The 12934-nt window shown below is 39.9% G+C and overlaps 1 protein-coding gene across 1 annotated transcript in view; it reads left to right on the forward strand.

Annotated features, from left to right (window-relative positions):
- fam135b (family with sequence similarity 135 member B) overlaps positions 1–12934 on the forward strand; it is a 67401-nt gene that overhangs the window by 46364 nt on the left and 8103 nt on the right. The window contains exons 9-17 of the mRNA XM_028036731.1: positions 453–502; positions 2201–2356; positions 3916–3989; positions 4070–4224; positions 4300–6148; positions 8386–8552; positions 8646–8737; positions 8838–8935; positions 11433–11584. Of these exons, the coding sequence (XP_027892532.1) occupies positions 453–502; positions 2201–2356; positions 3916–3989; positions 4070–4224; positions 4300–6148; positions 8386–8552; positions 8646–8737; positions 8838–8935; positions 11433–11584 (2793 nt within the window). The remainder of the gene's footprint in view (positions 1–452; positions 503–2200; positions 2357–3915; positions 3990–4069; positions 4225–4299; positions 6149–8385; positions 8553–8645; positions 8738–8837; positions 8936–11432; positions 11585–12934) is intronic.

Genomic DNA, 12934 nt, shown 5'->3' on the forward strand with positions numbered 1-12934 from the left:
TGTTTTCTGTAATTTGCAGTATTTTGGTTTCCTGACCTTGTGTTGTATTTTTGTGGCAGTGCTCTGGAATTAAAATAAGAAAACTGCCTTGATTGTATGATACCATATGATTTACAAACACTTCATGTGGATCATCAGTTTTGGACGATGGTTGCAGTTCACCAGCTGCTTCAACACTTTGAATAGTTCAGGAACATTGTCAGTCTGAAGCTTTAGGAGAAAATACAGGAACTGTGTTCAAATGACACAATAATGAACTTTATTAAACTAGAAACCAGATATGAAGATGTTGAAACAGCCACTATAACAAAAGTGAAATAGAAGTCATTTGGCTTATATTAAAATAGCTTAATCCCTTTCTATAGAGAAATGTCAAGTAAATCTGTCTTACTTTGTGGTACACAGACAAATAGTCTTTGCACTAAGCTGTGCAAATATCTTCTCCTCCACAGAGTTGCTGCCTGTAGATGAAATTCTAAACCAGCTCTCCATAGAGTTACAGGTAAGTTTGTGGAGAAAAAAAAATACATTTATATTTTCAGACATATTTAATTTTGATGGTATTTGCAAGTGTAAGTCATCTTATTACGAATAGCATTAACCCTCTGGTTTTCATTTAGATTTTGGTATAATAGTGCGGCAGATGATTGAATATTTCAGCAAAATCTTTTACATGTGAATCAACAACCTAACTGGGAGCAGGTGTTTCCAGAAGCTTGCCTTAAAAAAAAAAACATTAGCCACTGAAAAAATACATAAATAAATACATTTTGCACTAAAACTGCCAGTATGTATCACAGTTGAATACTTTTGATGGCAAAAAATGGCTGCCATGAAAAAATGTATTTTTACTCTAAAATTGCCAATTAGATTGTGTTTACTGTCAAATCATAGCTTACATACTGTAGTTGAACCATAGAAATCATACAAATTTTCTTGATCGTCTGTATCCTTTTTCTGGCTGCTATTTTTCAAAATGGCCACTGTTGTGATTTAAACTCGACGGACCCAAAACGTGTGAGCACACAAACAGGAAATCAGCCAACACAGAACAATCAGAGTTTACTTATTTTATTCTTTTTAGCGCTAAAAAGAAAGAGACGCTTACCCTTACAGGCTTATGTGGATGTCAAGTGTAAAGGCCCGAATCTATACAGCATCTGGTCAAACACGGAAGACACCTTGCTTATATCCTACAGTCCGCCTCCTGGTCTGCTGGTGTGTTACGTCACTGCCTAGTGGTCAGACGATGAGCTAAAGTTAAGTTTCGTTTCTACAGAAAGTTTCCGTATGAAACAAAAGGCTTTTGTGCAGAATCTTTGTGTCCGTAGTTGAGTGTGCGTGCATGTATGGTGCGTGTCTGGAGTAAACGTCTCAACACCACCATGGTGGTATTGGAGAATATATTTATTGCCAGATGGACAGCTAAACAAACAGTTAGCTAAATAAACCACTAGTCTTAGCCTCGCTAGTGCTAAACCTCTAAGCACATAACCAAAAATGCTCAACAGCTTAACATCTTTAAAAAATTTAGCAGGTGCTAACACGTGAAAAATCTGCTGAAGCTAACGTTAATCATTGACGCTCAGTCTGTGTCACACATCTTCATTTCCCTCTAGTTGGTTTGAGACTCACAAACAGCAAAGGCCTCAGTCTCTGATTTTGCTGCATATTGTTTCTTTGTTGTACAAATGGGAAGTCCAAAGTCAAAAACATATGATGTGACATATGAAAACAAAACATATGGTGTGTTCATTCAAGTCTTGAAAATGGGTAACATTTTATGAGAATAATTGGTTTAAAAGAGTTGTAAATCCTGAAATTCAAGTGGCTATGGGAAATATTGAAAACATGCAACGTGAGGGGAAATTTTGCACATTTGTAAGCTTGTATCTAGACTTGAAATATTTTTACAGTAATATGGTGCACCATATATACACTTAAAGCCACAGGACTTTGACTTTAAAGACGTTTCTTGAGTCCACTTCTTGCTCTGAAGAACATAAAGTGCTATAATTTACATCATAATCTCTTTGACCCAACTACAAACTTCTGGAACAACATAATGTCTTTAGCAAGTTTTATTAAAGGAAGTACAGCGGTGGTAGGTGTGAGCTCTTGAAATGAAGTGGTTCAAGCTGTGTTGCTTGTGAATTCCCTGCTCATTCCGTTTCTCATTAGCTGAATGTGCGTTTCTCAGCTGCAGGAAGGCCATGAGAAGGTAGCCGAACAGATCAGCAGGGACGTGAGCCAGCTCTGCTCCCAGCTGGCTGCGCTGTGGAGCCGTTTCCTGGAGACAGCTGTGCTCAACCCCTACATCCTGTCCTATCTGACTCAGGAACATCACACACTTAGGGTGAGTCACAAGCAAAGAGAAATAGTCAATAATATTAAAATTTATTGAATTTGTTTGGTATACATGAAGTGTCAGATGCAGTTTCCGTTTGAGAAAGTAAAAACTACCCAGCCTGGGTAATCTGGATCCCAAATTGTGTATGCTACTGTATGAAATGTGTTGCAATATTATGACTGAAACGATTAATCGTATTAGTCATGATTAATGAATTATTGAAATTGTCATCAACCAATTTAGTAATCGATTATTGTTAACTGGAGTCTGTATTATACTGACTCAAAAATAGTAAATTTTCTGGGGGAAAAAAAGCCCCCCCGACATATTCAAAGTAGCGAATAAGCTGAATCTGTAAAATATATATATATTTTGCATTTCATATATGAAGATTTTGTCAGTAAATATGTTTTGGCTAAAACTCTGCAAGTGGCATAATTGTAGCTTCACCCGGTTCTAATTCACTAAAGGATTGCTATTTTAGGCATTCAAATTTTTATTTTCTTATTTGAAAAAGGAATTGAATTATTTTTTTCACAGCATCTTTTAATGTATTTCTAATATTGGATAAAAATGCTTAAGTGATTAACTAAAAACATTTGTAGAATGTGGCATTTTTTTTATCCGATTAATCAGAATAATCGACAGATTCATTGATGCAAGGCAATGAGAGAACCGTATGTTTCTATAGCAACATGTCCTCCTTCAATGTGTGAATGGAAGCCAGTGTGATGAGGGTGTAGTCATGGGAAATGTTGGCAGTGTATAGCAACAGGTGGGGCAGGCGGAGCGCTACTCTACAGTAAAATTAAATTCCCAGGTTAGTTCTCATGTAACGGGATTTAAGGATCAGTTTAACAGAAAATTAAACAGGTTTGAGTTCTTGACCAAAACTAAGGCATCCCTTGGTCACAGAAACAACTCTGTGATGTAATGTAAAATAAAAAGCAAGAGTTGTTCTTGAAAGCCTGATGTAACAGAAAGCTCTTGGTTGTAGTGGAAAAGGTTCAATTACTGCTATTTCTGTGGAAGTGGAAAATCCAAAACCAGCTGGTACCCAGGAGCATAAGCCCATGTGAGCAGGCTAATTTGGTTTCCAGAGTCATTTCTATCCGATAGCTGGTCTGTATAATATGAACACTATGCTCTTCACTGTAGAGTAGCTCTCAGGACTTGATTTTGCTGCACTGTTTTGTCTCATTTAACTGAAAATAATGAATACGTTTTCCTCTGTATTAAATTACCCTGAGAAAAAACACTGTCATGCCTCTTCTCTCTGGGAGAGGTAGGGTTTCAATTAACACTTATTTTCTAATTACTGTCGAAGGAAATACACAAGAAACTGTGTTCCCGGTGATCTGCATGTCATGCTCACTTATTGTTTGGGCTGACGCATTTCTAATTGGAGAGAGTGTTGATTTGCTCCACTGCGCTGGCTGTCAGGGCTTGAATTTTACTCAGCTTTCTATTTAAACCAGCTCTTGTGCTAATTACGGTAAAGCGGAGTCTTACTGAGGTAAAAATGTTTCTTTTTCTTTTTTGTTCCATGTGTTTGGAAATGTCAGGTGAGAAGATTCTCAGAGGCATATTTCTTCACCAAACACCCGAAAGAGATCTGTTTGACGTTTCAGGAAGAACTGTGAGTCTCTGTCCTTTTAGAAAGTTACTACGTTTCAGTTGAAAAGTGTTGGATTTATAGTATTATTCCTCCTCATTTAGAATCAACAGACACGGCCAGATAGCTGCAGAAGTGCGGAGCTCTGACTACTTGACCAAAATGCCTCCTTTGCCCGTCGAGTGCCTGGACATCGATGGAGACTGGAACAGCCTGCCCATCATCTTTGAGGACAGATATGCAGAGTTTCTGCAGACAGGTAGCAAAAGCTCTGCAGACGTACGCCAGCCTTGTTGCTGATTCTGTCATAACTGCACTTTGCTTGTTCTCCCAGAAACGGTATCGCATGTGCCAATACTTGAAACCACCAAAGAATTCTCCACCAAACGGATTCTTCATAGCAGCCAGGAAGCCAAATCACCAGCATTATCCCGGCATTCCTTGGACAGTGAAGAATGCTTGGACACTCCCGTGCATGTCGCAGTTAAAGCGGATCAAAGACAAAATGATGTAACAGATACCCAGAACATCATCCAGACTGAGCACGATACAGAAGATTCCATGGTTGACGCTCAGAAGTTGAAGGAACCAGCAGAAAGTCTTGGCATTGATGATGAACCCTTTCCTACAGATCCATCTACTGGAGAGGGAGCTCTTGTTCTTTCCTCTGATTGTACCAACAGTGGTAAAGAATCTCCTGTTCTCAATGGAAGAGAAAACTTCTCTGTACCTTGTGATGGTAACAACCTTAGCACAACCACTGAGCAAGAAAACACAGAAGAGGACAGTGATGTCGCTATGCCTTTAAATCACTCGATGGATGACGACAGCGAAGATGTTCCCCCCAACAGCATGAGTCCTGCTTTGCCTCCGTTCCCCGGAGACCTCAGGAAAGAAACGACTCATCGTGGAGGCTTGGTAAGCTCAAAGATCATGAAGCGCTCGTCGTCCGTAATCTCAGACTCGGGTATCGAGAGCGAGCCTAGCTCGGTGGCGTGGCCCGTGGAAGTTGTGCTTCGGGGACGACCTTCTCTAGATTTCTCTAGTGAGCGGGAGATCCCGAAACAAATCATGTTGGACCACCCGGTCCATCGCAGCTGTCTGAAAGGCCTGCGGATGGGGAGCAATGGCAGCCTTCCAAGTGGAGGCATAGAGGCCTCTCTCACCTCGATTAGCTCCCTGCCCTACGAGGAGGACCAGCAACAACGGAAACTCAGCAAACTGACTAAGTCTGTCTCTGCACCGCAAATAAGCAGCCCAGAAGATGCGGAGGAAGATCATATTTTAATCGGTTTGGAAAAAGACAGGACAAGCTCAGTGTGTCAGCAGGATTTGGGCATTTTGAACATGGATTCAGAACAATCTGAGTTGTCTCAGCTAAGCCTAAACACTGACCAGACTGGTAGGAGCGTGGGCTCAGAAAATTCAAACTCTCAGCAGGATTTATCAGAGACCTGTGGAAGAAAGTTGGTCTTAAGTGGCGTGTCTGACGTGTTACTTTCCCAAAACACCATAGAGTGGCTTTGCGTAGCGGCAAGTGGCAACCGGGGGGATGAAAAGAACCGTCAAACACACATGAATGGAGAGAGCACTTCAGTGGAAGATTTGCATCTCCTCGAATCGGAAGTAGCTCCCTGTAGATATGGAAGCAAACCATGTGTGTGTAAAAGTGCAGCAGAGCAGGGTAGCAGTAGCTGTGGAGATGATTGCCAGAGTTTCCACCAGAGTGAGCAGAGAGGCGTTGAGGATAGACATCTGGATCCCCCTCAAATGCCCCTGAAAAGCTCACAGTCCAACGATCTTACCAACAGGACTGCCGTCAGGCCCAGTGACCTCACAGGGCTGAGGGCCATGGAAATAACGTCGCCCCCTAACCTCAGCGGCGCATCAATCAGTGACAAAGACCCTTTGGAAAGCCAGACCAAGGCCTCAAAAATTCCTAACTCCGGGCTGGCCTTTGTGAATAAGAAGATGGTGGAGGTGGTGAACATGTCTGTGTCCTGCGCCCCGACTTGCCTGCCGTTTTCATCCGTCCTTAGAGACTCCCCCTCCGTCAGCGGCATATCTGCTCGCCGGGCTTCCTCGCCTATTACCCATCAGCCTCTGGGCTCCTTCGGTATCATCTCCTCATCTTCGCTCAGCCCCTTGGCCACGGATGAGGAGACCAATGAACGGATGCTGAGGTGAGTTTTCATCTCTGACGGTGTTAGAAATTTGAATTTTGAATCTTACCAAAAGAGCAGATGTGGAACACAACATGATAGTTCAGAGTTGTTTTATTTAGGTAGCTGCAAAACAATACAATGTTCAAACCTTTACACACATTAAGCCCTTTTAAACCTGGTGGGCGTTTTGCAGATATTCTTATTTTTTTATCTAGAATAAATCATGTATTGCTGTTTAACTAGTTTACAAATAAAAAAAATAATAATAATAATTTTTTCTATATAAATGTGTTGTCGTGTACAGACTAGATCAGCATAGTGTCTGCCTCATTCCTATAAAGTACAAAATTCCAAGCAAAATATGTATATTAGCATAACAAATCTACACGTTTTCTCACTTTAATGCAACATTTACATTTTAAACTACGAAGAAACAAATCTTTCATCTGCCCAAATCTGTCATATCAATGCCAGATTATTTGATGTTCTTCAAACCTGACATACTTTAACCGTTAATTTCTTCATATTATATGCAATACATCATTTTAACCAATTGGATTTTACAAACCTTATCAATACAATATCAGCTTATCTTTTTTCTTTTTTTGAAATTTTTGATGGAAGCTTGACAGTTTATACTGTTAATGGTCAGAATACTATAACCTGCCTTAGTTGAAACATCATGTGTCAGAATGGAAATTAATTCACTTGCTATAAAGCCAGCCACGAACAATATTTAAAGAAATATTTATGTCCATTTACAATCTATGGAGTGACAAGGATGAACCACATGAGCTATTTTGCAAGGAACAATAGACAAAAATGACTCTCAATGTGCAATTTAAATGTAGACATACTCCAAAAGACTTGTAGCTGTAATTTCATAGACAATTGGTTTTTCTACAAGATATTGTTGTGGCCAGTGTTTCTCTCATTGCATTGCTAATTTGTTGTCCAGAAGGAAATTCAGAATGTCTGACTTCAAAGACCAGAACTGAATTCATAAGATGTGCAGCAGAAGGAGACTGGCATCCGCTTACAGCAGCTGACAGTTACGCCCACCTGGAAAGTCTAACACAATAGAGGAAGTGAGGCCAAATTTGAAGATGGTGGTTGGGAGGAATGCCTTCTGAGTGTATTAAATCACATCAAAGAGTGCGCAGGCCAATCCTCCATGATTAGCGAGGAGTTTAGGAAGCGCAATCGGATTTGTTTTGACTCCCGCGCGGCTAAAGTCTGTAACCTGGCGGGATGACAGGGCCAAACTTCAAGGAGCTTACTTGGGAGTGTGAGAATTTTGCTTAGAAGCTTTGCTTTGTGGGCAATACGATTGTGCTGCCAGTTCAGTAGCAAAATTTAGAGCGGTTTTCTCTCGCAGTTTGAGAGAAAGTTAAAAAAACGTTTTCTTCAAACACCATCTTGTGACAGTTTTATAGGTTTGAAAAGTCCCTGTCTTCATTTTGTCTCCAATCATTATGTGAAAGCTGGGCTTTCACAGTCTACAGCTTCTTCTGCTCAATGTGAGCCTAAACAGAGACGTTGAAAACAAGGCTTGGTTTTGATCAGCTCTAATAACCAATAGTTTCATGTCAGAGCTTGTACCTTCCACTTTTAAAACTTAAATTCAAGAAGTTTAGTTAGAAGGTAACATTGTTTTTTCTTTTAAATTTGCTTAGAGAATAGAAATAATCAGTCCCTCCAGAATATTATGATGGCTTTTTGTGATCATTGCAACCTAATTTTACTGATTTCGCAGCACCTTTTTCAAAACATTGTGGTCAAAGTTGAAAACTTCTTTAAGCTTTCCTTTTGTCTTATGTAAAAAGTTGAAATTGGTGCAAATCCCCCCCCCCCCCCAAAAAAGATTAGATTTTAATATACTTGAAATAATATAATTTCAAGCACCCTTTACATAAAGGGGCACTTTATATTAAGGGTTGCCCTGAGAAGCATTGCCCTTTGAGGAGGGGTCAAAGTGCAAAAGAAGAATTGCAGATTCAGTTAACAGAAAGTTCAATTAGAAGGGGGCATAAGGGATTGGTCAAAATTCAGCTGAGTGGCAGGGATTGGTCAGAAGAACAAAGAAACAGACTTAAAGGTGATTGGTTAGATTTGTGGAAAAGTCGCAATGACTGCACGACCGCAAAAACTTGCGAATGATTGGTGAATTTGCGTTAATAGTTGTGATCGCAGTATCGCAACTTCTTGGGGCGACTTCTTTTTCTCCTACCAAATGCCATCCCCCTTTTCTCCAGTTTCTACAAAGCCAAAGAGGAGCTTCTGAAAGAGTTGAAGTTCCAGGCCAGCTTGTACAGCGACCTTCCTCTCCTGGCGTCAGATCTGCCCTACTTCCCTCCTGAGGAGGACGACGAGGAGTTTGAAGACGGGATACATCTCGTGGTGTGTGTCCACGGTCTTGACGGTGAGACATCTTTCTCCTTCATTTTCTGAGAACATGTACCTCACTAGCAGACAGCCCTCTTCAAGTCCCTGAGCTGAATTTCTTTCCCTGCAGGCAACAGCGCGGACCTCCGACTGGTCAAGACGTTCATTGAACTGGGCCTGCCGGGATCCAGGCTCGACTTCCTAATGTCTGAACGAAATCAGGTGCGTTTTAGACGATGAGGGAAGCAAACCGGATGTTGCACGTGAAAGCTCCTCAAGCTGATTTGCAGATCGGTTTATTCTGCCGTGTCTTTTGCCACAGGCCGACACGTTTGCAGATTTCGACACCATGACAGATCGACTCCTGGATGAGATCATTCAGCACATCCAGCTGTACAATCTCACTATTGGCAGGATAAGGTCAGTGGCTTAAGGGAGTGTGACAAGGAAATGAGAGATTATGTCTTTTATTTGGTTTTTAAATACTTTTTTACAGTTAAAAAACTGTAAAAGGTACATTTTTTTCAGTGGTAGAGTCACCACCTTCTAATTCCAAGGGGCAGCAAAAGCAAATGAGGAGGATTAGCACTTCTTGCCAAAAACTGGTAGTGTCATCCTGGACATGTTACTTTGAAATATTGTTTATGCTAAGTGGATATTGAACTGTTAGCATGTCGAGACAGTCATAAAGCTGTTATAGAGCAACAGTGTCTACAGGCAAAGGCTTCTTCAGATTCGTTTTAAGATTAACTGATATGGGAGATCATCATCATCCACAATTATTGATTAATCAATCAGTAATTTCTTAATATTGATGTCTACAGTCTACCATTGGTAGACTGTTATAAGTGAAATAATTTGCCAGTAAAACTACTTTTTTCATCAACATTAAGAAATTAATGACTTAAAATGAGTTTGTAATTCTTGCTGAAAAGCTACTTCTAAGTTAGTTGTCTCTTATTTCTACTGTCCTAAGATATTTTCACTAGAAACTGAACCAGAAATACTCGGTAAGGTTTTGTGTTTTTGCAGTCTAGTCTACCTTCTTTGCTCAGTCATCTGCATAGTGTGAGAAATATGTTTTTTTTCCCTGTATTAGGCTGGCTCTCACTTCGTATTAATTCTGAACAACTCTACTTCGACTGCTAGAGAAATCTGTCTTTAGGTGACTTCTGAAGGTAGTTGGTTCAACTGGATTTTAGAGTAAAGATTTAAGAGCATTATTCAGATTTCTATTGGTAAATTAAAACAACCGTTTATTATTTTCCCTTCACTTCACTCAACCACATAGGACTGCATCTGTAAACCACATTACTAACAAAATCCCTCGATAATAACTTAACCCAGCCCACCGCAGCACACAGTTTGGCCAGCAGATGGCAGCAGAGTCATACTTTGACTCTCAACAAGACCTTAAAACGAACAGAATTGTTGAATTTGTGATAATGTATTGCCATGGCATGAGGACATGACAGAAAAAGGATGACAAGCTCTTATCATACGTTGCCAATAAGCCTCTGACTTTCATGTGATAGGCCGCGTTCCTCTATGCAGCACGTTGCTGCCGAGCTCTAATCAAATTAAGCTATTCATCTTCTCACTTAATTGCCCCCAATGTGCCAATTTGTTTCTTTGTTGCGAGTTTCCACCCAAGTTTCTCCAACTCTCCTTCATTGTGACGTATTCTCCTGAGAGCGAGCATCAAAGCCAAAAAAGCAGCGGACTGCCTCAACAGCATCTGCTTCTTTCAGTGTTATACCTCTGTGTTCAGTTAGCAGGGAGACAGATGAGAGCGAGCTGGCGTCTCGATGAGGGATGGCGGGCTGAGCCGCGGCAATACACTAATTAAACTAAGCGACAGAAGCAGCTTGATGAAGCTAACGCTTCCCGCTGCTGTTGGCTCGCATGTCCTCTGGCTGAGAACGGTTAAGTTGTCAGTCGCTTTGAGAACGTTCTGCGTTACCAGTTGCTGACGTGTCGAGCTCCTGGAGCGGTGTCGCGGGTTCACAGAACCATGAACTTCACTTAAATTTTTATTTTTTCTTTGGTCAAAGTTTCATTACGTATTTAGAATAAAAATGGATCAGATTCCTCATGGTTCTCAGAACGGTGCTAGCGCTGCGGCTAAACATGAAAAACCGACTTGTGAAAGTGAGCTGCGGAAAATAAATCCTCTGACTCCACTGAAGCAGTGGCGGACGGTAACGGAGTACTGTAGTACTTAACGTACATGTTTTGAGTATCTTTACTTGAGTATTCACTTTTAGGGGAACTTGAGACTTTCCCTCCTACATTTCACAGATGAATTCTGGACTTTTGACTTTCTAGGAAGCGTTTTGTTACTCGTTCCTTTTGGCTCAGCATAGTACCACGGCGTACCAGGGCCATTGCAGATCAATGGAGGAGTACATTTTCACCAAAAAGTCTCAGAAGGTTTTAGATTAATCTCAAATTTTGTAGAAAAAAACTGTAGATTTTTTTTTCAGAGATTCAGAAATGAATCTAAAGATTTCTGAGCTTTTAGGAGGAAATTGACTTCATTTTTTCTATCTATAATTGTTGTCGTCGTCCGCTGTTGGAAACGCGATTGGCCACTTGCTGTGCTATGGTATTACTTTTAGTTACCAGTGTTGCTGTTTGTGGGGAGGAAAATACGTCTCTCCTGTGTCTTTTTTTTCTTTTTTCAGGGCGGCTGTGTTTTTTTTTCTTTTCTTTAATAATGAAAATAGCTATCTTTTTTTTAATTGCATTTCTATGCTGAAGTTTTCATCGGTGGTGTAGACTTTTTTTGTAGCAGAGTGGTTCTATCCATGAATACCTCTGCTGGTTTCAGTTACACCTTTGATACTCAAGTGTTTCAAAAGTAAGTACTTCAGTACGTTGAGTAAACGTTTGACCAAGCAACTTTTACTTGCAGCTTCATCGGCCACTCCCTGGGCAATGTCATCATCCGGTCAGTGCTGACCAGGCCTCGCTTCCGCTGCTACCTGCCCAGGCTGCACACCTTCCTCTCTCTGTCTGGTCCACACCTGGGAACGCTGTACAACAACAGCGCCTTGGTCAGCACAGGTCAGGCCACCAACCTGCTCTGGGAGAAACCTACGTTCCAAGAACCATGACCATTTTTCAAATATTTTTCATATTTCAACTATTAATATACAGTATATATATATATATATATATATATATATATATATATATATATATGTCAGTTAACTAAAAGAAAAAGTGAACCAATTTAAAATGTAAAACTATGTTTACAATCTCCATTTAAAAGGACAATCATTTTCTTTCACACGGTCTCACTATCAATCAGACCAAACTTGTCCTGTTTTAGGTCTGTTCACTGCTGAAACACAAAATCTTACAAAGTATTTTTGGTCTAGTTTCTGGTGAAAACATCTTAGTGCACTTGAAATAAGACAAAACCAATTCAGAAGTAACATTTCAGCAAGATATAGGTGCTTGTTTTCAGCAAATAATTTCTTAATATTGATAACAAGTACTAGTTCCTCTCACAGATTATTGTACTTACAAGGCATTCTCTTTATTTTATAAATGGAATAATGTACCACTTTTTTTGACAATATTAAATAAATATTGACTTATGACAAGCTCCTATATCTTGAATTTACTTAAATTTTCTCTTATTTCAAGGTTGCTAACTAGACCAGAATACTTGGTAAGATTAGATTATCAAAATTACATTTGTTCGCTAAATGACACAATATATTACTGATTAAATAAATTATTTTTTCCTTTTTTTTTTTCAAATTCAGAAGTTGACATACACTTTAATCAGCTTAAAATCCCAATTAATGTAATCTTCTGTATTCATTAAAATTCACATCATGTGAGTTAAACAGTTTCACCTGTAGCAACATCTCGAACACAACCTCCTCATTATGTGGCATTATAAGGATCTTTTCCGTAAGGTCGGGAAATTGCACTCTCGAGGCCTTTTAGAGTTTTCCAACGCAGCAAAAGTTAACTTTTGCCTCGGCCAGCCCTGGTTTTGGTTTTTCGGCCAACTCTGATTTTCTGATTGATTGCTTTCTCTACTCTAAGACCAATCTAAAATCTTTTTTCTCTGGAAGTTGTGATTTTGATGCTTGACCTTGAAATGTGGGTGCGAGTCTAACTTATAACAGCAGAGAGGGCTGAACCAAGACGTTTTGAAAAAGCAACTAAATAAATCTGCTTAATGATGCATTTGAGGATATTTTATGCGTACTAACCTTTTATGTGACCACCTGTTTTCAGCAGAACAAACTAAATCCGTCACAAGATGTTCCTTCATTAATGATCGACTGATGGTTGGAAAAACACTTTGTCTTCATGAGATCACTTGTTTGTCTTCTTCTCAATCATACTGGTCCATATGGGCAAAACATGTATTGTTTTTGACCAATACGGTTG

The sequence above is a fragment of the Xiphophorus couchianus genome, chromosome 13 (genome assembly GCF_001444195.1).
Source record: "Xiphophorus couchianus chromosome 13, X_couchianus-1.0, whole genome shotgun sequence".
Lineage (NCBI taxonomy): Eukaryota > Metazoa > Chordata > Actinopteri > Cyprinodontiformes > Poeciliidae > Xiphophorus > Xiphophorus couchianus.